Here is a 27,890-nt window from a genome sequence, read left to right as displayed (position 1 = left end):
AAAAACAATTGTGCAGGATCAGACCACGGGCCTGTCTAGCCCAGTATCCTGTGTCCAACAATGGCTGATACATTCCTAGGAAATAATACTCAAAAGGGTCATTCAAACAGCTATGCTTCCTGGTATATTCTTTTGCTTGCCAGCAATTTACAGGTCATGGCCTTCCTGAGCCAGAAGTGATGTCTCTAGTCTAGACCCCGTGACATTTTTATTTATTCCTACTATATAGAGCTGGGTTTTGCTTTTCACTTACAGACTGTTTTCCTTTAGGAGGTTCCCGTAATCTCCATCAGAAACAAAAGACACAGGCTTCACGAAGGGAAAACATTCTCAGGATGAAAGGTTAAGTGATGCTCTTCTCACTGGTGTGGTCATTATTATATGGGATCATATAGCAAAGGAAAGCTTGAGTTCCTATGTTAGTGAAAGATTTAATCTATATCAGTCTGACTTTCTTACCTAATGGATTGGCACCACGAAATACTGCTTTCAAGTCCTGTTGAGGCATATGTGGAAGAGATTCAATGTATTTTCTTGCCTAGGAATAAATCAATATACATACCACATGCAGAGAGGTTAGATTTGGCCAACAGTAATGATATCAATTCTAAAAAAACAGAGGTAATATTTTTTATGTTTCTTATACACAGGAAACCTTCTTTACATAAAACCATAATGTATGACTTTGTTTTAAAGAGTCACTCCTGTATATTGCACAATAAGCAGGAGAGTTATAAACAGGTATGTTTTCCTCTAAGGGTTATGCGTTAGCACTTACGATTTCACCTACGCTTACTGGTTCATTGCAGCATATCCCCAGGGAGCACGTGCATGTGACGTTCAACCAGAAATTGCAACCTAAATCATCTTTTAGTTACCCTCAGTGCAGTGGTATAATCCAATCTGCGTCCTCCCCTCCTCTCTTCTGTCAAACAGTAACTTCACTAATGAAAGAACAAATCCTGATACTCCCAGGATGCAGATATTCAGATGTCTAACAGAATTTAGAGCTTGCTTTGTCACCGTGGCTGCGAAAGGCTCACCCAAACTCAGCTAGGAAAAGCCTACCCACGTGTTGGACCCACAAACGTCAGCGTGCAGCCTGACATACGTGAGCTATGAATTTCTGCACTGAGGTAAATAGGTCGGCAAGAGATGATGTTGAATGCTGGTCCCAAGGGCTGGGATCAGGCAGAACAGGGAATTCTGAAATGGAACAGTTGAAGAGGTAAATGGCTGTCCCCAAATCTGCAAAAAATCCAGCTGGTCTTTGAACAAACCTTAATCCTTTTAAAACATGTTTGGGTTACAGATGTCTCCCTGCACGCTTAGCAATCCTGTTAGAAGGACACTATGTGCAGGAGGCTAGCTAAGCATCCTTGGCCTACTGAAGACAGCAAAGGAAATAAAGTTGTTCATACCAGACTTAAGTGCTCCAGGACATTAGTTTATACATATGTGTGAATGGCAGAGCAAAGGAGAGCTGCCACACATTCTTGCATGGAAGCTGTGGACTAGGGTAGAAACAAGAGGTAAATTTATCTTATGACAAACATCTGTGAATTTGGGGACTATTTGTTTCTGTACGGACATCAATTAACATCACTAATCTAAACATGACTGAACAAGATATGGTCAAAATTATCTCCAACTTTGCCCAGAAGTCCTTTGAAAAAACACAGACCCATCAAAGTATACTTGGCAACCTGCCCCCTCTGCTTATATATTCACCACAGAAACCCAACCAATAGAATCCAGACATTTAAATTATTCTGAAAATAATGGAATACAATCACCATTTAAACCCAAATTAACATGAAAGACTGACAAAACAGCTCAGTGACTTGTGCTGAAACATCCCATGAGGTTGATCTCTTAGTTTCCAATTCTTTAACCCTCTATTTATAACTGAATATAGGCTTCGCATTTCAGAAATTCTTTGACCTTGCTGTTAGAGGAATGGAAAAAATTGTCTGAGACTGCAAGCTACATTAAGAAATAGCTAAACACTAAGGCCAAAGTACAAGGTAAAGAAGAACTAGAATGAAGGAATAGGATAGACAGTCCCTTGCAAGAGGAAAGTACCTCCAAGCAAGGTATGTATCTCCTTTAACATTGTTCCTCTAACCAGGTAGCAGCAGCCCAAAGGTGACCTAGCAGGTTTTTGTGTTCTCCCTATGACCTAAAGGTATAATTAGACCCCGTAAACCAGTTTTGGGACCCCTGCAGCTCACTGAAGTATGCTCTGAAACACAAGAAATTAAAGACAAAAGCAGATGCTATCTCCAGTAAATATTTATGGTCCTTAATCTCCTAATCAAAAAGCTCATGAACTGGCTAGTTGTGGGTAAATCACATATTTGCATACACCACTCTGAATGCGTTACTGCAAAAATGGTAGGATCTTAATAACCCTTAAAGGCTATACAAGGACCTATGAGGCTACACAAGGACCTACATTTAGAACAGCACAGCGAGATTTGCTGGTTGATCCAGCCCCTGGCACAAGGATAGACCCTTCTCCTGACCCAGCCATTCATCCCTAAGTGCTGGGTACTCACAAAACTCTGGGGCTGTGTGTTGGCCCCTGCCAAAGAGGTTTTGTTATGCTTGGACCTTCCAGAAACACAGTGTTGCTCTGGCCCTCCTACTGCTCCTGCTTACTTAACCCACTAGTGTATCCATTAGTAAGTTCAAAGAAAACCCATCAATATACACAACAAGATGAAAAATAGCCATCAGTATTAGTCTGAAGCATATATAGAAAAGGTTTAAGAAAACAGCTTCAGCTCAGGAGGTATCTCTGAGCTGTTTATCTGAATTTTTACACTGTGTCCATCACCTGCCTTTACCAATCTTTACCATATCTCACCCCTCAGCTGGATATCCATGGTTATTGCTTACAGAGAATCCTTTAGGCCTAACTTTAGCAGAGAAACAAAGTGGAAACTGCTCATTTACTAGATCACTATTTTAAGGAAGTCATACGGAGAGTTAAAAATCACACCGCTAACTACAGATATTATCATGAAAGTGGACCTCACACAAGCATTCAGAGAGTTGAATAAATACCAATTTTGAATTAGGGATCCAATTAAGAGCACTCGTGCAGAACACACATTTTTTGAATCCAATATCTCTGTTTAGATCCCTTACAACAACAGAAAGCATAAAAATTACAGAGACATCAGATTTGATAACAACTGTATAATGCTCTGAGCTGAGCATCAGTTTGAATTTCTTAATGGTAAGTATAGCAGCAAAATAAAAGATCATCAGGACCAATTGCAAAACTCCTTTCAAAAACTGAGTACATGAGAACAAGTATCAAAATTAATCCAGCTGACAGTCAAGGCATTTGGGTACCACTAAAAACAATAATTTTTGAATGGTGGCATTCTAGCAGCAAAAAATACAGGTCATTTTAAAGTGTTTGCTCATTTCCAAGTCAGAGTATCTGCGTAACACAACCAGTGACGCACGATGCCAGTTAGAGAAAAGGATGATAGAAAGTTAACTGAATGAAGCTGCGATCTCACATGTTCTGATGATATCTTCTTCAGAAGTTCAGAACAGGGTGTACCCACAACCTCCATTATTCTCTTTAGCTGATCGATATCTGCATTATTTCAGGGAAATAAGCAACACATGGTCCTTCTGGGTTTAAACAATTAATGAGCTTTCATGCAGACAGTTAACACATTTAAAGCTATTCAGCAAGACAATTCCATTGTAGTCCATGGAAGGATACAAATTCATATCTGCTTAAGCCTAGTCCTGGAGTATGAAATTCTCTATTGTCCTATACGATTCTTTCAGGTGTCTATGTACATGAGAAAGGTGCATGCAAAATGTTGCTTTCCCATCCTAGTTCCCAATTTAACATATTCTTAAGCTTAATTTTAATAGCACATTTATGTTTCAGTGATCTGAGGGATTTCTGAAGAACAGCACATGGGGCTAGATTACCGATCTGAGGGCTGGTAAATGGAAGATTCTCATTTGGTAGCTTTAAAAATCTGGTTTATATTGGTCTCAGGAGTAAAAACGTTGAAAATGTTAATTTTTCATTGTCATATATGACCTGTAAAATATATTACATTTTCCCTAGAGACTCAAGGTTATTTTACAGCTTTATTTAAACTGATAAAATAATTGTAGACAATATTTTATAACAGCAAAAAATATCTTACTTCTTGAAAACTAGATGTATAGATTTTTCCAAATATCACATATCATGTGATCAGTCTGAATCACAGTCATCATCCAGATGATGAACATCTGGACAACGCCTGTGGTTACAATAGAGCCTAATGATGCTGAGCACAACAGAAAGGTCAGCAGGGAGTCTTGGTCTCTCAGCTCTCTTAATAGTTCTTCAGGCAATTCTAATTTCATGTTGTTTTGCACCTGGCAATGGCTTAGTTTTAGCAGAAGCATTTGCTTTGTGAGGGGTGTCAGAGTAGCGAGCAATGTCAGTATTCAGCACAGAAGAATGTGCCTTTGTTTCTCGTATTAAAAGCTTTCCTCCTCTGATACAGTTGTTTCCTCATTCCTCATTATGTGTTCTCCTACAGTTTACTTTACTGCTCTCCTCAGCAATGTCTCTTTTTTTTTCCCCTCCTGCCAGCACAGGAAACGCCAATGGAAACCCCTGATGCTCCAGCAGGGACCACAGCACAGCACTGAAGAAAAGAGAGGGTTTTGCTGCTCCTGTGGCATTTCTAGAACTGCTGGCTTTTTTTTAGTAACAGGACACAATATGCCTATTAATTTGCTTATTATCTAAAAGTTAATTTGTTTTTATTGTAGGAACTTCCAGCCTAAAAGCAGTTCTGTTTTTTAAAATTATATTAGCCTATCAAAAAAAATTGCCTTTACTCAGCTTCAGTTTTAATGTATGTTATTTCAGTAAGATACACATATGGAAGAAATCTGGCCTGTCGTAACTAGGTTATTATTGAAATACAGATACACAACAAAGAATAAATGTAACAGTGTTGTTTAGGAACATCTGTTACTGTTTTTTTTCCTACCAGTGGGTCTCATATTCAGCTGTCATATCCACTAAACAGAAAGATTAGCAAAAATTGTTTACTGTTTTAAGAAGTTTGTTACCTCAAAAACATTTCCACAGAAACACTCAAGTCATTAGAAAAAAAGGAAGAATTAGAGAGTATTTTTATAGCTGCATTTTATGTCTTATGTTAAGGATACAATCATTTCCGGGAAATAGGGCCTTCCCTTTCAATAGCTCTGCCATGATGCATCCAACCGACCAGATGTCAACTGCCAAAAAACAGAGAGAGAAATGTGTACAATTAATCAAGAGATCCTTAAACAGAGTTGCCTCTTGATTTAAAACTATCACTATGTCCAGCTGTAGCAAAATGCAGGTCTTCACAGTTTACCTGTTTGATTGTAGTGCATCCAGTTTAACATAATTTCTGGAGCTCTGTACCATCTTGTTGCAACATACCCGGTCATTTCATCATCAGTTTGTCGAGCTAAACCAAAGTCTAAAATCTACAGAGAAAAAAAATAGAGATAAAAGTGAAAAGAGATTCTTAAAGTTATTGTTTGTTATAGGTACTGATTCTCCCCATTACTGATTTCTGAGTTTATCCATAGTCCCTCACTATCGCTGAAGTAAAACAGCAACACTCTGGACAAGCTCATCCGCTCTCCCCGCTGCATCCCTGCAGCCTACGGGTCTGCATAAAGATGCTTCCACTGCAATAAGCCTGGCCCTTTGTCCTCTAAGGCAAACTTTACATTTTGCCTGAAGTTCAATCTTCCACTGACATTCATTTGCTAAAAATAAGCACTGTTGCTATAAAAAAATTAAACACAGTTGACTGGGAATGTTTGTGTAAAATGCCAATGGCAAGTGCCATGGGCCGTTTGAACATTTGAAGACCACGGGAGCTGATCACGAATCTACAGAATTTCTGTTGTTTCCTTCTCATGTCTATCTAAGCATTTACCCAAATCACACATCATTCTGATGCCACTAGGAAACATATATCCTGTGCAACAAGGTAAATTTAAATCACATGCCATCTGTTTTCAGTAGAACTCCCCCACCGAAACAACAAAAGAGCTCTGTTTAGGTACACATTATTACTCATAGGCTTGATAGGAAAATGCTCCCCTCCATATGCTCGCCCTTGCTAAGTTTACATTGACAGGAAGTTATTTTAATTAAATTTTTCCTGCTCATTTCTTTGCTTTCTATTTTTTGATTAGTCTATGTCCTACTAATTATGGAGCTAAAAGGCATCCCTAACTCTAAGAGAGACTGTTGTGAAAGGGTACCGTCTGAGCCTCAGTGCTGTTCATTAAGTCAGTCATCTGAGCTAGTTAGCATCTCTTCAAATAGAAATGGGAATTAAGATGGGCGGCAACCTCCCATGAAGAGATCCAGGACTATTTAAGCTGGTGGCTAATCCTTTTCATTGAGAGTAAGAAAATTTTAACAGTGTCATTAAAATTCCTCAGTTATAATCCAATTTAAAGACATTAAAAAACATAAAGATAAATATTAAGATGTAAGTAACACTTTAACATCTTTACTTCTAATATACTTTAAAGCATTATTTATTTCTTAAATAAACAAAAATAAAAGCATGAGGCAAACAAGGCATGAATAACAGTGGTGAAACCGAAACACCAATGCCTTTATTTTTATAAGGGTTTTGGCAATATTTTTCTTCAATAGCTGATCCCTTCTAACAAATGTGTGCACATGCGTTTTCCTTCTTTTTGATTCCATTTCCATTTCCTTTTTGTCTGTACCTGTAACTACCCACTAGTACGCTCTACTGGAAAATAATTTGGAATCAGAGGAAGTAAGGCTGTAAATACAAAGCAAAGCAAAAAGCAGAGTAACAAATGTTAGGCAGGGAGGCGCACAGATACCATAATAATAGAAAAAAAAGGTTTGAAGTCTCCTTTACTTACAGAACAAAAATACAGCAGACATTTTAGAGTGCATTATCAGACCCAGATGACCCATAAAATTTCACAGATGCTGAACATACATGCATGAAGACATTAAAGGCATAATCATTAAAGTTGCTGAGCATCTGCAAGTGTCACTGAACCAAATGGAACTCCAGTTTCTCAACACAGATCTGGATTAGTGTGAGAACCTAAGGGCAATGCTCTTATTCACTATTGTGATTTTTTTGCTGATCTTGTAGTATTTGGGATCTTTTCTTAAATCCCTCACAGCTGGAATAAAGTGATTACATCAGAGTCTCAGTCACAGGGAGAAAGGTGTTTCTGGCTATCGTGGAGAAAGGCTAAACTTCTCATCCTTAGGCTTAAAGGCTTAGAAAGCCAGAGGACATCTTTTCCTTCTTCAGAATCTCATGCTTATTATGTAATACGGTATCACACAGACACACAAAGATATGTATTTATATCGATGTGTACATTAAAATAGCATTCGACGAGTGTGGTTTACGGTGTTCTTTTTGGTTGGGGTTTGGTTTTGGTTTTGCGGGTTTTTTTTACTGCCTGTAACTGGTAATACCGGTACCTTTTTTCATACAATTATTTAATTTAGCTTGTATACGCTGTAGTTCTAAAAATGAAAAGTTGTTACAAGGCCTCCTCTAAACATGGCAGATGTAGATACGTATCACAGGTCAAGCTTTCAAGATATACTCAGTTAACTACTCACTCATGGGCCAAATTATTAGCCTATGTACCATCTGCCAGGAACTAGGGATGAACATTTTGCAAAGATATCTGTGTTCATACTAAATTAACATTTGGGAGAAAACACATGTTCATGGAAATAGGTTTTCTATGCCAGGGACCCACGGTAGCAAACAGTTGAAATTAATGGAATCCAAAATAAAAACAGTAGTTAATGTTTTCTCAGAAAACGATTGTCTTGAATGCTTTTAAAACATTCTTCATTACAGCAGCATAATACCTACCCTCAATTCACAGTCTTCATTTACAGCTAGGTTACTGGGCTTCAGGTCCTGTAGCAGAGCAGAGAGAGTTAGTCAAGTATGATTTTAACCTTTTAAAGTATATTATATTATAGCTATGTCTTAGTAACACACTTGATGCACAGAGGGACACACTCCATTCATTTTTGATTGCAATGAGTGAACTCACCCGGTGGATGATTCCAGCTGAGTGAATATACTGTGAAACAAAAAGGGAAAAAAAAAAGGAAGGTAAGATTTGAAGTTAGAGGTGAAGGAAGGTGTAAGTCACTTGTCTTATTGTTTCACTTCTGAGACTGATTGTTTTATATAGAGAAAAGACATCACACTACATTTTCAGATCAAACGGAGCTGTGACAAACTTCAAAACCTTGTTTTGTCTTATCCAGAGCTGGATTATTACAAGAAAGGTAATCATGAAGACTAGATTCTACATGAAAGATAGCACTTGCAGTGATTCTTCTGTTGACAGTTTCTTACCAATTTGGAATTAGTTCCAGTTTATGTGGATGTCCATGTTGATCAGCTAGTGGCTCAGTGAAGTCAGTGGCCTAGGGAGCAGCGTCGTTGACTTGTAGGTGATGTAAGTCACCTTTCCATACCGTGAATGCTGAATGTGGGTGACAGATACTCGCACCCTGGGACAGATTAGTGACCAAAATACTCACCTAAGCCACATCATTACTTCAGGTCCACTTTCAAAGCAGGGACCCAAAGCAGTATTTCAGTGGTTACTTAGTGTCTCCGCTATTCTACATGAAATGTTAAAACTCAAAGACTGAGAAAAGCTTACTCCGTAGTTGCCCATCATTCACTTGTTAGGATTAACAGCCAATTTATCTATGATCTTACTGACCAGGATCAGCAAGACCTTGAAAACCTTCTATTCCCTAGCGGTGAGTTCACCTTCTTTTTTAGGAGCAGAGATTACACACAAAACCTATATATCAGCTGGGAAAACCCAAAGCAAACACACGGGCATTCTTCTTGTTCCAGACCTACGCACTGTTTATCAGAAGGGCAGGGCCACCCCTGAGCACTCCTCATCACAGCTGCGAGCAGCTGAATGAAGAGGAAACCAAACCACTGCTTGCGACAGAAGGAGCTGTGTCCCTGCTCTGCTGAGACAACAACAGCAGCTCATCTCAGCGCCACCAAGCAGTCCTCTACCAGCCAGCTCAGGGGCCTGCCAAACTACGCAGCTCCACACTAACGCTTCGTCTGCTCAGACAGCTTCTGCAGGACGTGAAGGCTGTGCTCCATACTGCTGAACACACCTCCCAGAGAGCCCAAAGCTTGCTAAGGTATGCGAATACACGTTGTAATGACTCCAGTGTAGATCTAAGCAAGGTGTTTTATATGATCAAATGTTCTTCAACTAATGAGACATGAGAATTTCAATTCCAGAAGAGATGAGCCACCATCAACCCCTCCCTCTTTGAAACAGAGCCAGAAATGCACCTGAGTGCATTTCTGAAATTAATATTCACTTTAGAGCACAACTCTTACTATTATTTAGCTCTGACACAACACAGTCTTATATTCAAAACCGCAAGCTGGATAATTAACTCCAGAATCCATCTCCCTAATTAAGCTATTAACTTAAGTAAATGAGACAAAGCAATTAAGGGCTCAGTTCTGCAATTTTTATTCACTAAAATCTGCACTTAAATTGACAGAACATGCATGCCTGAATAAGAATTACTGTCTCAGGCACAATGGGACTTGCTGAAAAACATGTAATAAGTGTATTTCAGAGCCAGTATTTACCATAGCTTGCTTTCAAACATACAGTTATTTTCCATGTCAATTACATGTTATTTTCCATATCAATTACTGTTAAGTTAGCTACTAAAGCAGCTGACCCCTCTCTTTTCTTTTTGCTTATACCTGGGAAAATCAACACTGGTCTGAGAAAATGCTTATCACCTAGTAATAGGAAGCACTTTCCTCATCTTTGCCTGTTTATAGACACTTACATGTTTAATGTCAGCAAAACGATACGTATTTTAATTCTTTTGGAAGAAAATTTTGCTACAGTTTCATTGCCAAACACCTGTGTTATCGAATTCCATACATTTTAACTGATATGATTAAAGGAAACAATGACTTTACAAGCAGAGTAAATCGTAGGCAATTGTGTGCAACGTTGTACATTGCTAGGATAAACTTCTACTTCCAGACATCTCCCAGAGAACCCAACTAACTTGGTTATCTCTTCACCCATGTGATGGTCTCTACAAAAATCAGGGCTGTGGTTTTTCAAACTAGCTCACGTCTTTCAAAGTGCAAATATGAGTTACTTGCCATGCCGTTCTTTCGATTTCACATTCTTCAGAAATTTTTTTACTACCTTCTTGTGACAGGTGAAGTGTCTAAAACACACACTGTGCGCTACAGAACATGTTCACTTGAGACACTCAAGGGGAGTATTCACATCTATTGCACATGTAAACATTGGCAGGCTTGGGGTTTTATTTCTGGTTAGAAAAATGATCTGATAATTTCTGAAATGATTGCTGCTCTCTGTGCACTCTTAAGATATTAAAAAAAAGTGTTTAAGTACTGTCACTGCAATGAACCAGTTGTCACTACGATGTTTTTCTTGCTGACTCTAAAAATGCTGCATTCAGCCAGTACCTTAAGACCTCGAAGTAACTGATAGATGAGAAACTGTATATGGTCATCCGTTAACTTCTGGCACTTGACAATGTTATTCAGGTCAGCACCCATTAAATTTGTCACAAGGTATCTGTGAAAATAGAGAAGAAAACAAAGAAACACACCTCATTTAAGACCGACAGAATGTAAATCCTTCTAAAAGTAGCACATCTAAAGAGTAACTACACACTCCCATGTAAGTTCCTTTTCCATTTTCTACTAACACACAGTTTATGCCCTTTAAATCATCTCTGAGCTTTAATAATGGAATCACAGGTATGAGATTTAATATCATGAAAAAGAAAAATCTTTATTACACTAAAAGCTTTTATCTCTGTTTTCTCCATGACACGCCACAGCAGTTCAGTGAGGGGAGAACACGTTGTATTTTGAGATGAACAGGAAGCCTCACCCAGCATCAAAGTGGGAGCCTGAGGCACCAAAACTACAGTACCTGCAAGGCCCCGGAATATCTGGTGGAGATTAACATCGGATTGGTTGAAAGTTTTGTGTAACTTCCCTCCCCACCCCCACTGGAAGTTTTATTTTTTGACAAATTTTGCAGAAACGTTGATTCTTTTCGAAAAAACAGTGCTGGGACAAGTGTATGCAATCTATCATTCCCAGTTCTCATTTGTGTAATTTTGCCCCAGAGTCAAAGGGTTTTGGCCACTAATTTCCATGAGCACAAAAATATATTAATTACTTTTTCTTCTGCTAAATTTTTTTACCTAGGTGCTTATACAGGATGTAAACCAAGAGGAACTCAACATAAATCCTCTGTCTGAGCGACACCACAATACACCTAGTCCTAGGTAAGTCAGCAATCTAGCCTAAACGTACCTTGTCTCAGTTAAACAACAGGATACTTTCCTGCATCCCTGAACGATCCCATCTAGCTGTGAAAAAATAATCTACAGCTAATACATAATTGAACTAATGAAGTTTTAAGTTTACTTGCATTTATGCAGCATCAAGCCATTTATCACGTACCTAAAATCTTATTATCCTTCAAAAAAGTACAAAAATGAGGCCCATCCTCCTGCCTCGTCTTTTGTGGAAAAGTTGCAAAAAGATTTATCGGGGTTCTTCACACAAAGCCAACTGTGGCTGCGAGTTTATTAGAAAAGCACGTGCTTCCTCTCTAAAACCAAAGTGGTACTTACTTACTAGTCAGGACAATGTTAAAATTTTACTTACACTTCATTAAAATTCTCTATTGAAGTTGCAGGTGTAAAAACATCTAGCAATCCTATAACCTGGAAGATGAGGGAATTGACATTTTATTTTTAGAAATCTGTAGAGCAACATATAATCAGTAGTGACAGTGCTTAGCATTTCTGGGATGAAACTTATAAAAATATGACATATGGTCATCTTGAAAACTTAGTACGACTGGCACAACAGGCTGTCTATACAGGTATAGCCTCAGCTTTCTCCATGACCAACAGAAAATTATATTAATTACAAAAAGTAATAACAAGACTTCAGACAACCAGAAATGAAGGCGGGAAAAGTAATGTGTCGTTACCGAAAAGCTGACACGTGGCTTATACACTTGTTATACTTCAGCTTACGCACAATGTAATGGGTTATCTTGTTCTGTTGTCTAACATTTTTAGCATCCTTTCTCCAGGATACTTTTCAATGCACTACATTTTATTCAGGCTTCAAATTCATTAAGTTACTTTTAAGCAGGTGGATACGCCTGCTGAAATCAACTGTTTGCCACATAAACTCAGAATACTAATCAATTATTTGGGGCCTGAAGTTCTTCTATCTTTCATCTAGATTTACACTGTTGTTAATTTCAACGAGAGCATCTGCCCTTAATTTCTTAACAGAATCCAAATACAGCAAAACCAGGTTTGAGGTATTTTTTTTTCCTGGACTAATGCTTCAAGAGCATCCAACAGCAGTGAGCAGAATACTCTTACTACTTTAGTTAGAGAAGAGTAGGACCACTTTTTTTGGATTTCAACAACTGAATCTTTAAGATGAAATTAGATAATTTTTCAATAAAAAGGCAGCTTTTTACTGACCACCCCTACTTTAAAGTCCAGTGACTTCACTACACATACGATGGCTAGGTCCAGGAATCTTGGGTAGCGAGGAGGTTGCATATACTTTTCAAAAAAAGATTGCATCTAACTGGAATTAAGCCTATATTGCAAACTTTTGTCATAAAAATCCAAAGGGAAAGAACTCACTCTCCACTTACGTTCTCATGCTTCATGTGCTTAAGCAACCTAAGCTCTCGGTAGGTCCTCCTCGCATGGATAAGTGATTGAAAAGGTCTTGAAAGCTTTTTCACTGCCACCTTCTGTCTTGTTTTGGTATCAAAAGCTGAACTAGAAGAGGAAAAGAAAAAGTCCAAGTTGATGGCATGTTCTACTTTAAAGCTCTCAGCCAGTTCTCTGGAGAAACCTGTACTCTCTTGGGGGCTCTTACTCCTTTCCTTTGCCCTCTTTCACTTTCTACTCAGGGACTGCAGCCAGGGGAGCTAGTCAGCAGTAACCCCAAGTATTCAAGGACAGTTCCCTTGTTTTCCATCTAGCAAATTACTAACGCTTATGATAATGTTCAGGACTCATCCTCAGGTAACCTTGCCGCATATGGCAGGAAAACTAACAGAGAATTATCTCCATTTGTGCAGCTCCAGCCTCCAGCTCCAAGGCAAGGCTTGTAGGGACTATGGGGATTCAAACTCCGGGTCTTACTGAACAAACTAGAGTCTTTACTAATAAAAGGAACGCTGCCGTTGTGTCTAGAAGTAATAACTACCTATGTGACCATTAGCTTGCTAGACGATAATGCCACAAAACTGCTATCAAATTAGGACGTTGACATATCCAAGGCCATACCGTTTCCTTGGGAAATGCTGGTAACAAGGGAACAACGGGTACATGTCTTACACTCCAGCCCACAGATCCTGCTGACACACAGCATGTGCTTAACCTCATACAGATGGAGATGCCCCGCTGAAAAGGACACTAAATGCACACATCACCATTTGCACAAAAGGGAGACCCACTGGTTTTGTGCATTAGAAAGACATGACAAGCACAACAAGCCACAAATAAATGCTGCCTGTTATGTAGCACAGGAATAAAAATGATCCCTGTATGTACTACTTCATGACACCACACAGTACAATTATAGAAAGATTCAGTTTGCTACCTTCTCTTATGAAGAAAAAACCTTTTCTTTAAATTATTACTTATCTATTACATTAAAACTGTGTTTAATTAAAATACCTTTAAATCCTCTATTTAAAGTGTGGATAACACTATCTACGCTTGCTAGAGAGCATTAGCAAGCCGGGAACCTTCACACGTTTATCTTACAGAACTTTTTTGGTGTTACAACCATGAAAATTAGATAACATGAAAAATGCACAGAGTAGGATGACAACAGTTAACAGTCACACCAAATGCTATTAGCTCCTTATGAACAGTGTTTTAGACAGTCCTGGAAATTGCGGTAGGAGACACCTGCTAGAGACAAAAAACATTGATCGTGCCTGGAGTAGCTCCCAAACTAAATCACCTATAACTGAGCCCAGCCTATAATCAGCTCCAAGTAGGTGGACTCCTACACATATTTGGTGCTCCACTACAGTCACGAAGAGCTAAGTGAAGAGCAAAGCCCCTTTATTTACAGGCAGCTGGAGGACAAGGTGGTGTTTCTAATGAGCAGCAACAAAGGATACAAGCAACAAATGGGCAGGAAGAACACAGCGGCATCCAAAAGGTGATCGTGATCCAGTTATCCTAGACTTCACTCAACCTCCATGAAGGCCAACGCAGGGCACAATCCAGCAACTTTTTTATTTGATAAAAACATAGTAAGAGGAAGTAGATTTAATCAATAAGTTTCTTGCAGGCACCATGGAAGGAGTGAGTCACTCATGAGATAAATGAAACAGATAAGCAGATTACTTAGCTAGTTTCTTGCAAGCATCACAGAAGCAGATCTTCAGGGAAGTTTTAAAGGTGTACAGGGTTGTGGCTTTGTTGAGCACCTCAGGAAGGGCATTCCCTGAGCAGAAGAAAGAAAGCATAGGAACAAGGAGAAGACTGGTATCACTCTGAGGAGTGGGTGGAAGGGATATGACAGTGATACTTGTTCTGACAGTAGGGTAGGGACAGAGTTATTCAGGATATGAGGATGCTGTGTTGCTCAAATATGTGGAACAGTTCAAGGAATAAACAGTGTGAGAAGAATTGACTACAGAGATATCTTAAATTCCACATGACAGGCCACAGGGATAACATAAAGGCTGCACAAGCGAATCTGAAAAAATAAAAAGGAAGCCAATGCTTAGCTGTTAACGTAACAAAGAGTAATTGCCCTGTGTGTAATCCTGGCCAATGAAACCACGGGAGAATACCACCAAGTCTCACAAATACATACTCTCTATATCCTTTCCAACTTTTTTCCAGTGGAAAAGGAAATGTTTATCCAGATAAATAAATAACATTGCCCCAAAAAACCCAGTCTGTGCTTAACATCTCAGCTCTTCTGGTAATTCACAAGCCTTCCCACTCATGCTTGTACCAGTTTGTGAAATACTGTGTACATTATACAAGGTTAGGAGGAATTAGGTTTTAAATCCCATTATGATAAACATCCCTCTCCTCCCATTTCTAAGGTCAAGTGTGGGTTTCAGAGGTTTAAAAACCACTGATCTTTAAGATGGATTGCTTTTTACCCTCCATACGGCTCAAGGCTACAAAGCTTTCAGATGGCACAAAGCACTATTTTTTTAGCTTCAGTAATTCTTATGGCAGTAGCTTTTTAGAGCCAGGATGGAAGCACATAAGGAGAGAGAAAAAAAAAAATAAAAGAAAGAGAAAACAAATGGCAACTTGAATCCTGGGACCTCCAATGGGAAATCACGAATTGAAGCTGCACAGGCCAGGTACTGACCTGGTTTAAATGAGTTCCGCTGTAGTCAAGAAATTGTACTGAATGATAATCAGAACTAATGCCTTCAGGCTCTTTCTTTGCCTGGTTTACCATCATGATAATTCAAGTTATTAACAGTGACATGTTCAAAAATATATATTTCATACTGTTTGAATTCTCTTGTTTGTCAGATTCAAGGATGACTTGCATCTGTGATCTCTGCTACTGCCTCTGTGATCACATCTTGCAAGCGGCAGGCCACCACCTGCACTCCTCCCCATGTACACTTATGCCTCTTATTTTAGACTTGGTCTCCCCCTCTTGCTTATATCATCATAGCTGCAGTCGGGGTTGTCCCCTGAATCCCTCATGATCCCCTGAGTAAACTGCTGGGTGGCAGGATGAGCTGCTTCCTTTTCTGTGTGATTTCTCCAAGAATGTTCATCTTTCAGACTAGTCCCTGGATAGGACATCTCTGGTCCCAGTCACGGCAAAAACATGAGCCCACCTGTGCTTGGCACCTGCAAACCCTTCCCTGGGGGCCTGTAACCAGCCCGACTAAAATGATTCAAAACAATTTCTTAAAAAAAAAAAAAACCAAAACAAAAAACAACCGATGCGCTTACTAGTTTGATTTAACAGGGAAGAACTGGGTTAGAGGCCCTCACCTTCCCTTACCCTGCATGACAGCCAAGTCACACCCTCCCCACTTCTGCATTGAGACTGGAGAGGGCTCCTCTGCCAGACCGTCGTTTCGCATCGCCTCACAAACCACCACCAGCATCTTACAGTGCCTTTTTCTTTTGCAAGGATATTTTCTACAGGCTTCAGCTTTGGCCAACCACTTGTGTTTGTACGTGGTTTATGCTCACACCTGGAAACAAATCATCCTTCCAATAGTTCAGCTACTGTTTCCTGAGTTTCTTTGAAACAACTTATTCTGAGGTGCCTTATCTCTGATTATGATGCTACCTCATGTAGCTGGACAGAATAGTACAATGGAGATAAACTTTGATACTAGCAAAGGGATAGTGTCTCCTGTCTCTAATCTACTGTTTACTGTTAGCATTTAATTTGATGTAGGCAGGGAAAATAAGTGACTTTTTAATTGCATATCATCAGTTATTATTTCTGACATCACTGTTAAGCAGTATGCTCACATGCCTTGATAGAATATGGGAACACCAATTTAGACAGGCTTTCTATCATAATTTAAAAAGAAACACAATTATTATTATTTTCCTAATTTACAAGAAACAACTTTGCAGCAATCTTAGCAATAGCTTTTTCAGATATGATCATTCTTGACCCAGAAGCCTTTGTGGTTATGACACATTTTTTGCTGTCTGTCCTTTCTAAGATCAAGGATAAAAAGCCATTATTCTGCTTACAGGGATGGCATCATTTTCACACAGATTAGGCACTTTTGCTTAGTGTGATTTTCAATCATTGTTTAAATTAGACCTACCTTCTCAGTGTTGTCAACTCCTACACTTAAGAATTCTATTGAAGTTCCACTAGATGAAATACAAACCTCTATTTATATGCACATTTTCCCAGTTCTTAATGTTTCAGAGAAAAGTTTGAACATAGGAAGCTAATGCAGTGCAAAAGCTCAGGAGGCAAAAAGCACAGGATTTTAACAGCTTCATGGTAGCTTCATGACTTTTGATGTGGCATGGATTTTTAGTAGCTGATGTTTATAAACACGGCCATGCATTCAGTCATGTCCCTAATACCCACGGACAGTTTATCCACTGTGGTTGCAGAGCAGTAATACTGGACAGACAGACAAGCCATTCATGTGCGCACCCTGCTCTGACCTTTCAGGCCTTTTGGGATTAGGAGCACACTATTTGGCTACGGCTACTTAGCCTTCATGGCTAAATTTGCTTCAACAGCTGGAGGGCTGCTTGCAGGAGCCCAGTCTAACAAATCACGCATGGAGCCAACTCGTACCCTATTTAATAAACTCCAGCATCCGAGGCAGGAAGAACTCTTCCCGGGATCAAGTGCTCCCTTTGGACTACAGCTGGTCCCTGAAGTTCTAAGGCTTTGGGCTCAGAGAGGGCTTATTAGCCAGGCACAGTACTATCCAAAATGCCTGGAAAAAGTTCACCTTGAGTGTGGCGTTTGGTCTAGCAAGTTCTTTTTGTTCCCAGAGCCAGCTCAGGTCTAGCTGATGCAAAACGAAGGCACAACCCACGCTGGTTGTATGTGGTGCCAGTCTTGTGTCTGCAGTGAACTTCCCATTTACTGTAGGTTACCTGTGTCAGCTGATATTCCATCCCCATCACCCCAGATAACCACAAGGCTTTAGTTGTCTACAAAGTGTGATTTTATGCTTGTGGAAGCATTATAGTTGTACAAATAATTCGGTACTCCTAAGTGATTCATTTGGGGTTAAGTGCAAAAAAACCAGAAAAGACTCTCTTCCAATTTATTTTATATAATTCAGTGTCCCAGCTTATGAGGCTGTTACCCCTACATCATCAGAAGTTTGACAACTGGTTGGACACACTACACCAAATTTAGAGAATGCTGTACACAAGCAGATCCTTAAATTTGCTTCATGTGACGATGACACTGGGTCTGGGTTTTCCCCATACTGTTCTAGGCTTCTATTTTTACTTCTTTCACTGCAGCACAGGTTTCTTTCCTTCACTGGGTCATATTCCTCCAGAACACATGAAGATTTCCCATTGCATGTAAGTGTTAAGAAAAAAAAAAAGCCCACACAAAGAAAAAATGCAATTCATGCTCAAAACACAGATTCGCATGGGCAGGACTTTACTGATTTTGGTAAGAAAGAAGGTAACACCCAGAAAATAAAATGGAAAGTACACAGAATTTCTGGCACATATTTAGCACAGCCACAACTTTGTGCTCTTGTACACAGAGCTCAGCATCCTTTCATGTACCCACTGACTCCTTCCATTGCAGGAGACATGAACCTCCTTGTGGACAAATGTCCCCTTAACTTGCAAGATCCGGAGTTCCTGAGAAACACAAGTAGCAGCAGCAGAAGGGCGTATGTGAGCAAGCATTGAGGGGAAGGAACGGAAGAGGGGTTGACACGCAGAGAACCTAATCATTGAGATAAGCAGCCCTTACTTCACGACACAGTGACAGATGCACTCCCCTAGAAAAGGGGGACACACAGGAACCCTGTCCTGGGACATTTTCTAGCGCCCAACCATATATATAACCTGGATTCCTCACAACTGCAGTAAATTACAACCCTTTTCACATTTCTCATAAATGTAACATAAGTGAATGAAAGTCGTCACATGAATAACATGGATTTTAGGGGTTTTTTGCAAGGTTTGGTTTGTGAGCTTTGTCTTTTGGGTCTTCTCCAGGATTTTGCTCTTCTTTTTTAAAATACAACTTTTTTTTTTTTTTTAATAAATAGAGCTACTTTTTATTGAGACATAGAATAGTCTGGAAAAAAACACACAAAGCATCTATCCAATACCAGAAAATGGACCATAATAGCTGTTGGCAGTGCAGCAAGAGAACAAGAGAAAAAGGCCGCCCACAGTAAGCTTAAGTTAAGCAGCAAAGTAAACCCAAGAAACAGTTAATTTGTGTCTTCTTTATAAATGTTTTGTTACTTTATGCAAGCGCAAGTTGGTGATTTCCACCCTCTAAGAGCTAGATTTAAGGTACAGAGTGTGTATTTGTCTACTAAACAACACAGATCACTACATATATGTACATCAGAAGGAAACCATAAAGAAAAATGAGATGGCAGCAAGACAAAAGGTGGGAGGATGAGTAATGGGCAGCTCTGTAATGACATGTTAATCTCCTCATTAAAGAAAAAAACCCTTGCTTAATGATGACAGGTTATCGTATTGTAAAATTACATCCCATCACTCGGACATTATTCCAACACACCATGCTGAGCGCTGGCATCAATTGTTTTGGCTTTAGTACAGTCGCTGTCAATTATCTCAGATTAATTTACCACTGGATCTAAATATAAAAGCACAAAATCTCTCTTACATATGCAACGTAATTGTCCCATAGCCAACAAAAATATGTACATGCTTTTAAGCAGACACTGAAAAGCACTATAAAATAATTGCCATCCATAAGTTTACATGACTACATCACAAGTCTTCTTCCAATGTAACAACATGATCATAAAAATGCTGTATCAGTCTCTGAATCCACAAACAAATGTTATTTTCTGATCTGTCTTATGTCTCCACAGTGACTTAAATATTCAAATAACTTTACAGAGGAGCAGTCACACTTTCCTAGGTGAAGTTATAGACAGTACAGCTTACTTCAGTGGGAGTGATGCATTTAAAGTCATGCTTGTGAGAAAGGCATACAGAAGGTTGGAATAATACGCTGTTAGCTTCCTCAGCATGTGGAACCAACTCATGGATACTAAAATAATCATGTATTTTAGATACCCTATAAGCCAAATGTCAGTATTTAAACAAGAAAATCTGTCAGCTGCCACTAAGGCAGGACACTGCTAATGACAAATGTATTTTATTCAGCATTTAATTAAAAAAGACTCCCAGACAGTTGTGGGCTTAGAAGCTAAGCTAGAAACGCTAGTGGTTAATCTGGATATAAAGGTTAACATGAAAAATATTGGTGCTTTCAAATACATTACATAAACCCAAACAGACAAGATCTCACTATCACACTTACATTCTTGTCCTTTTTCCTATTCCTCCCCCACTTCTCCTTCACATTTCCTGTTTTCTCTCTCTACAAGGGTAAAAATATTAAACGGTAGCAATTTGTTCCCAGGTCATGTAGAGCTCTTGAAACACCCTCTCCCTTCCTGACTGTATACACAGAAATAAGATACTGGATTTTGGGTACCAGCTATCTAATGGGTTCCGAAATTGCAAATAGCTCCTTGGGAAGCTGTGTTGAAGCAACAAGGCCCTAAAACTTTAAGGGCTCTGGAACAGGGACTGTGTCCCCTAGCCAACTGCAATCACGATCACGACAGCAGGAGAGGAAAGCAGTTAGCTGTGCCACTGTTGCATCATGTGGTCAGGAAGGTGCATATTATAACAAATTATACTAAAGTAAAGATAGGGGAGACCCTCCACAGAGAATTTTTATTCTGCTAATGTATTCCTACAGCCACACAGAAAGCTGTAATTCCATGATTCTTACTGTCTTTCTGCAAAAAACTGGCTCATCTCATGCCCCTTATCACTCTTCCATCTCGTGCCCCCTCCCTCTCTAAAAAAGATCTCATTAATTACCCGAGAGGAAATCTGCACAATACGAAGTGGTCTTCCTCACTTTTTGAGCTCACCTTTTCCTCACCCTTCCTACAACTCCTTCCACCACCCTCCTTCACACACATATGGATATTTCTCATCTGTTCTCTAACTACTCCACAGGCTTTGTGACAGCATCATACCTAAAGATCTCCATCTCAGCCATTCTTATCCATCTCCACAAACACCTCATTCCTGATCCAATCTCGTTCATTGAAAGCATTCTTAGACACTTTCATTTTAAATAGGAACTTTGACTCCACTAATTACCATCCCACTTCACTTTCCTTTCCAAAGTCAGTAACTACACTGTTCCAACAACTGGAAGATATGCAGGATGAAAGTGGACATATGAATGATGAGCAACCCGTGCTCCATCCTAGTACTCCAACAAAATCACTCTCAGCGAACTCTCTAGTGGTGTCTCCGTGGCCAGTGAACACTCTTCCCTCTTCCTTCATGTATCTTCCAGAAAATTTCTTGAATTCTTGACCTCCCTTGACTTTCTAGCTGCAAACCCTATTGTGTCTTCATTGCTAAAAGCTATTTCATCATGTTCCTCTGCAGATCTTTCTCACTCTGCAATATTTTTTTGTTGCTTCACTTATTTTCACCTATTTCTTCTAGCAATGCTGCTGCAAAGATCCTCCTCCTAGCCTGTAACACCGATCACGCCACGCCTTTTATGCAATCTCACTTTCAAGGCCTTGTTTCTAAGTATCGTTATTACATATACTCACTCTTAAGAGATGTCCTGCCTCTGACTGGACTCTCCTATCAGCCTTCATCTCTCACTCAGTTTTCAAGCAAATGTTTGAATATGCTTGGAAGGGCTCATTCTAAATATCTGCAAAACTGCTAACGGATCTTGGACAGCAGTATTTCAACAATGTCGTTTGATTTATTTCCACAAAAATATAACCATAAACATATGCAGAATGAAGTTCAGCCCCATACTTGCATTGGAAACAAAAGACCTAATCTGAAAGAGGAACAGCCCAAAGGGAGCGCACTGAAATCAACTGGCTCTACACATACTTTTTGCCTTTAGCCTATAGAAATCTATAGGGTGTCCAGTTTCCAGCTGTATTTACACACAGCAGGTGTGTGTTACTACTACTCTAGGAGCTTATCTCAGCATTTGCTATTTAAACTAACATGTGATGTTACAGAGACACACATAATAACTCCAGTAACCTGATCTCATAGTTGAAATCATATACTTTTTATCACTCCAGCAAAGTAAAAGTAAAAGGTCCCTGTAAAAAAAAAAATTATTCAGAAGTCATCAAGTACAATTTTGGATGAAGGAAATCTTCTCTTTGTCAGTCAAAGACAACTTTAAAAAAACCCTCACATGCTATGAAGTTATCTCACCATCTCCTTTGAGGTCCTCAGTGTGAAAAGGACAATATCAGCAGTGTTATGTTCCAGTCTTGCAAGCTACTGCCCTCCAAACATCTGTGAGTATCAATCTAACCAGCAGCACAGGACAGGGTGCACAGGGGAAAGAAGGGGTTAAGCTTCAGGATTAAAGCCTTCCGCTTCTATTTTTCCACTTGTACTTCCTCAAAGCAAAATAGAAGCCTAAACACCACCCCACTTTCCCCCATTTTTACCCAAAATTAGCCAGGTCAAAAACTTGATGAATCTTAAGCATGCACTTAAAGCTAGCAGGATGGAAGGACCTGCTGAAGTGCTGCATTGTGTGAATGACTTAAGGCAGGCTTTACTTTCCTGGTTTTCTTAAACTGAGGCTTGTGCCATTACACTCCGACTTAGCAGGTCTCTTTTTTTAAAATGTGTTATGTTACCCAAGCTGGTGTTAGGCATTGCATACTCTTAGAATTAAAAAAGACTGACTACACAGTGCAAGTACTATTGATGCCAACGGCCTCTGAGGAAACAGTGCAAGAATTTGTGGTTGGAAAGAAGCTCTGGACTCACTTTGGTTCATCTTGCAAAGTCTGTTCTTTCCAAAGAAGGCAGAACACAGAGCTGGCAATATGCTAATGGGAAACAACCTGTTAGAGAGATCAGAGACGGCATGCTGCGAAAAGCTGTTTATACCTCCCAGGCAAAAATAGGGATAAGTAGGTTGGAAGACAGTTTAATGTACGAAAGCTGGCATGAAAAGAGGTGTACAGGCTTTAAAAAAAAAAAAAAAAGTAAACCAAAAGTCTATCCACGTTACCTAATGTGTGGTATACTAAAAAGTCTTAAAAAAAAAAGAACCGATGGAGAAGCTCTTTCTCAAGCAGGTGGTAACGCCAGCTGCCAGAGGAAAAGGTGAAGAGGTACCTAATCAGAGCGGACCTACCAGGGTAATACAGCAGGGAGGCAGAGATGCTGCAGGCCAGAGGCCCAGTTTATAAGCAATATCACTGGGACAATCAAAAGGTCCAAACACAACTAGAATTACTATTTAAAAGGCAGAGTCACAAGGGACAAGAGTTTAAAACGCACTTTGACCCGAGACATTAATTGTCTTTTTTCTCTAGAACTGAAATGAAATGGTTGTAGGTGAAGATTACCTTGTGAAAGTAAGCTTGCCTGCTTCCCATCTAAATGGTTATCTGCTTAAATGCTGCACTTCACATCAGAAATGTTTTTAAACCTCACAATTAGCAGGGATAGCACCTGGTCTGTAAGAGTCAACCAGCTCTTTGACTTCTGTGAGAGATAAATACAACTTTCAGGGTTTACACTGTGAAAATGCATTGTTCAGGAAAACTTTAACTGAGTTTTGGCTTGAGGAAGAGTTAAAATACTTGTCTAATATAAAAAACCCTCAACTTGATAGGCAAACGTATAGCACAAAAAGAAAACAACTCCAAAAGAAACAGTTGTGCACGTAAATTCGATATTTGCTAAGATGCAAACAACCCCTGAGAAATGAAAAATTAACAAAAACATACTGTTGAGGACTCCATTGATAATTTTAAATGTAATTTTACTACCACACATACACCACACTTCCACAGGGCTTTAATTTTTGTTCCCCAAATTAAAAAAAAAAACAAAACAAACAAACAAAAAAAAACAACACAGATCTGACAGCAGCTAATGACAGAAGACCCACCAGCCTGAATGGCCACAGGAAAGAGCCCAGGTAAAAGGAAGCCCTCCACAGGGTAGTGTAAAGTGTACTGCAAGGGTAAAGTACTTGAAGGAAAGACCTCACAGTTCTTCCTGTGGTTCATGTAGATGCTGAAGCGCAACTCAGCTTGGCAGTGAGGCCGAGTTCTTCTGAGGATTTCCAAGAAGGACTGTTCTTAATGACACGTCATTAAAAAAGGGAGAAAAGCAGTGGAGCTTTCTGTGCTAAGGAAAGTTTGCTTTTCATGCATATTCCACATCTAAATAAAAACCAAGAAAAACATACTGGAAAGCACTGTGCTTGATGCAGATACCTCTCTAAAAGTGAATCTGTTTTAGAACAATAATATCTTATCTCCATAGCACATTTGATGCATCTGCACATAAAAACTAACCCAAACACAAGTTCTCTTAGACTTACGAAATGTCAATAAATTGGTCCAAAAGACAGCCTCCTGACACAAACCCTTGTATTGATTTTGAGCTGCAAGCAAAAAAAGGGCAAGCAGGAGTTAGTTTAAATGCAAATATTTACAATATGTTTCTTATTACCAGTTATCACTTTGGTTGCACAAGTCTCTTGGACACGACTGATAATTTACCATAAATTAAGAAAGGGCTAGGACTAGGAAAGAGTTCCACTGAGGTAGAAATGGATTTCTTACAACTTCGTTCCTGTTTTAAAGCCAGCATTGGGAGTTCAGGACCTTGGCTTCTATTCAGCCAAGCACTTAAGAATTTGTTTAATTCCAGTGGTTTCTGTAAGACTTAAATATGTTTTTAGATTTTTACTGAATAGGAGTACAACTACCCACAAAAGCAATATAGCTTATTACTCAAGGGAATGATTGTGTCTCATGGGTCTCCTGGGAAAAGCACATGCACAGAAGGGGGGAGGGCAGGGGAAAGAAATCAATTTCAATAGAGACTAAAAATAGATGGCTTTTCTGAGAGAGATGTGAACCTTTTCCTCACATTCAAGCTTCTGTCTGGGTTTATAGTTCATCGATGTTAACAAGGCTATTAATATAGAGTAATGTTTTATTGCTATATTCTGTTCTTAAATGTATATTTTAGAGTAAACATTTCTCATAGCATCTTCCAGTCTCATTTTATATACCAGTTCCTAGGCTCTCCACTGATAAAATACAAGGATTTCCTTGGCTTCGCAGACAGAAGAGAAGTAAGTACAATGAATTAACAACACTAACAGTTAAAAAAAACAAAGCACCAGCTGTGCTGCGAGTGAACCACCACATGTTTTCATTTCCTTTGCAATTTCTCAAAAGTCTTGACATCTCATTACAAAACTCAGCAGAGTAGGTCTTCCCCTTAAAACTATGTCAGCATGAATAGGGAAAATAACCAGAAATGCAGGTTCAATTGGAACACAACTGTAGTTACTCTCTGTCTGTATAACCAGCTCCTAGTCTGTAAAATAAAAAAGGAGAAAGAAAACTAAGATAGTCTAAATAAACTAGGTCCTTGTGAAACTATTCACATCAGATGGTACCTGCCATTGCAGTTAAGCATATAGTCCTGTGACTAACAGTCACACAGTATTTGCCTGGATTGCCCTGGTGCAAGCATAAGCCTCAAATAATGAAAAAGAGAAGAATTCACAGATACTTCAGACTAGTCTTGAGTGTTTCTACTGATTGTTGGAGGTTTGTTTGTTTGGTTTTTTTTTCAAATGCCTATTCATAGTTTACATGTAATTGGGGCATATCACAGAGCTAAAGAAGGAAGCAACAAACATGAAACTCCATAAATGTTCTCTGGTACCTGACTGTGAAGAGAAAAAAGCGAGCGACTATTGCACAAGTTTTGTCCATGGCAAAAAAGTTAAATTGTAAAGAATTTTTTTTTTGTGTGTAGCACGTTTATCTAAAGACCCATTATGGATTGTTTTCACACAATTCCACTTACCCAGCTTACAAAAGAAACACGACTCTTTTTTCAGAAACCCCTTATACATCACTATTATTTCCAAAAATTGATTCAAAGCTTTTATAAGCATAGTTAAGTGCACATCAGATATGAAAATAATAGCCCAATCTGCACTGGGAGTTCCCGAAAGTGCAAACCTGATAAAGTAATTACCAAAAAAACCAAAAAAGTGTTTTATGATGTGATAAACCCTTACGCAGCCCTAAAACGCCGAAGCCCGCGGGCGGCGATCTGCCGTGATATTCGTGAATAATTCGTGGTTCCCCCTGAAATCTCCGGGTGAAGCCCCTCTGTCAGCCCGCCCTGACCAGCCCAGCGCTGTTTCCGTGGGCAGAATTCACCTCGCCCTGTCTGTCTGTCTGTCTCGGTGTGTGGAAGATGCTTGGCAGGGGTAGCCCCCCGTCAGAGACCGGCGCCGGGCCGCGGCCCGCCGGTGACCCCCCCGTGAGCCCTCCCGGGCCGGCAGCAGGGAGGGCTCCCACAGCCGCGCCCCGCCGCTGCCGCCCCGTCCTCCCCGCTCGGACGCGCCATGACTGTGCAAGATTCTCGGTTTCGGGGCGATTTTCACGCCGGCGCTGGCAGCCCCAAGCCGGGGAGCGGCGGCGGCGGCGGCGCGGCGCGCTGCGGGCGGCGGCACGGCTCCCCTGCGAGGCGGCGACCTGAGGGGGCGGGAAGGCCGGCAGGGGCCGCCCCGGCGGCGGGCCCGGTTGCCCGGGTGACGGTGAGGCTCGCCCCGGCCCCGCGGGGCCGCCGGCCGCGGGGGCAGAGCTCCGGCGCCGCGCCGCCAGCCCGGCCGCCCCAGCGGACACGCCCCCGGCCCCGCCACCGCGCCGGCATATCCCCCCGCCCGCCCGCCCTCCCTCCGTCCCTCCCGGCGCACACGAGCCCCGGCGCCCCGCACGGCCGCGCCAGCCTCCCTCCCGCCTCCCCGGCATTGTCTGTCCCCGCGGGGCCGCCCCCCCCACCGCGCCGGCCGGCGGCACCTGCCGGCTCCCGGCCCCGCTCCCACCGCCCCGCACCGACCAGACAGAGCCGTAGGCGCCGGAGCCGACGGGGGTGAGGTTCTGGTAGCGCTGGGGCACCTCCCACACCGTCTTGTTGAGCTCCTGCCGGTAGAAGCCGCCGCGCTCGGACATCTTCCCCGAGCCGCCGCCGGCAGCGGCAGCAGCAGCGGCAGCCGCCCCTCAGCCGGGGCGGGGAGCGAGGCGGGCACGGCCGGCGCCGGCGGGGAGGAGGGACCGGGAGGGGAAGGGGAGGGGAAGGCGGGAGGGCCGAGGGGGTGGGGGCAGCGCCCGGGGCCGGAGGAGCGGGGGCGAGGGGCGCCCGGTGCACAGGCCCGGCGGCCCCCGGTGCCACCCGGAGCTCCCGCGGGGGAAGCGGGTGCCGCCGCTTCGCCTAGCCCCTCGCCCAGCGCCCGGCAGGCTCTCTAAAGCCTTGCTGACACCTTTCGTACTTCTCCGGGGCCGCCTGAAGCTCCCCCGCGGCCCGCCGGACCCTCCCGGCTCGGGCCGAGGCAGTGAGCCTGCCCCGGGGGTCGCCCCGGGCACCGCCCGAGGGCCCGGCGGGCTGGCGGAGAGCTCCGGCCAGACACCTCGGGTATGTGGGAAGCCAGTCCCCTGCTACCTAGAATTTCCCCTTAAGGCATTAACTCTTCATGCATTCAGTCATCTGAGCACCTCTGCTTTCATCAAGGAAGACTCAGGATAGCAGAGGAAAAACCTTGAAAACTTTAGATTCCCAGAACACATGCACCGGCTAACATAAAATGTTCTCTGTTTACTGCCTTTTTTTTTTCCTTTGTTTTTTCCAAATGTGCTTTATACCGTATCTGAGTGACTCATGGAATCATTGCAGCTCTACTGCAATGTTACCGGTATATTTTGCTCTGTATTATTTCCTTCCGTAACTTCTTACGCTTCCTTGAGCACCTCTAAATAAGTGTATGTAGCCTGCTTGCATAGATTCAGTGTGTGGAGATTGCACCACACCTGCCTTTGAATCAGCGTGGAATGTAAATCCTCTCTCTTCAGAG

General features: G+C 41.2%; 1 protein-coding gene across 3 annotated transcripts in view; it reads right to left on the bottom strand.

Annotated features, from left to right (window-relative positions):
- Positions 1-27,076, bottom strand: part of MAPK11 (mitogen-activated protein kinase 11) — a 32,078-nt gene extending 5,002 nt beyond the window's left edge. Inside the window, exons 1-11 of one of the 3 annotated variants that reach the window (XM_075081236.1) lie at positions 26,882-26,952; positions 25,422-25,502; positions 12,853-12,982; positions 11,832-11,890; positions 10,611-10,722; positions 8,140-8,169; positions 7,953-8,000; positions 5,412-5,526; positions 5,218-5,289; positions 3,540-3,619; positions 460-538 (exon numbers count right to left, since the gene is read on the bottom strand). In XM_075081236.1, the coding sequence (XP_074937337.1) occupies positions 460-538; positions 3,540-3,619; positions 5,218-5,289; positions 5,412-5,526; positions 7,953-8,000; positions 8,140-8,169; positions 10,611-10,722; positions 11,832-11,890; positions 12,853-12,982; positions 25,422-25,441 (745 nt within the window). In that variant the 5' untranslated portion in view covers positions 25,442-25,502; positions 26,882-26,952. Of the gene's footprint in view, positions 1-459; positions 539-3,539; positions 3,620-5,217; positions 5,290-5,411; positions 5,527-7,952; positions 8,001-8,139; positions 8,170-10,610; positions 10,723-11,831; positions 11,891-12,852; positions 12,983-13,495; positions 15,256-25,421; positions 25,503-26,881 lie in introns of those variants that run through there. The other 2 variants (XM_075081234.1, XM_075081235.1) reach the window with 2 other exon arrangements.
- Between the last annotated feature and the right edge of the window lie 814 nt (positions 27,077-27,890).

The sequence above is a fragment of the Phalacrocorax aristotelis genome, chromosome 1 (assembly GCF_949628215.1).
Source record: "Phalacrocorax aristotelis chromosome 1, bGulAri2.1, whole genome shotgun sequence".
Classification (NCBI taxonomy): Eukaryota; Metazoa; Chordata; class Aves; order Suliformes; family Phalacrocoracidae; genus Phalacrocorax; species Phalacrocorax aristotelis.
The sequence above is the reverse complement of the archived record's forward strand: the minus strand, read 5'-3'. Positions and strand labels throughout refer to the sequence as shown.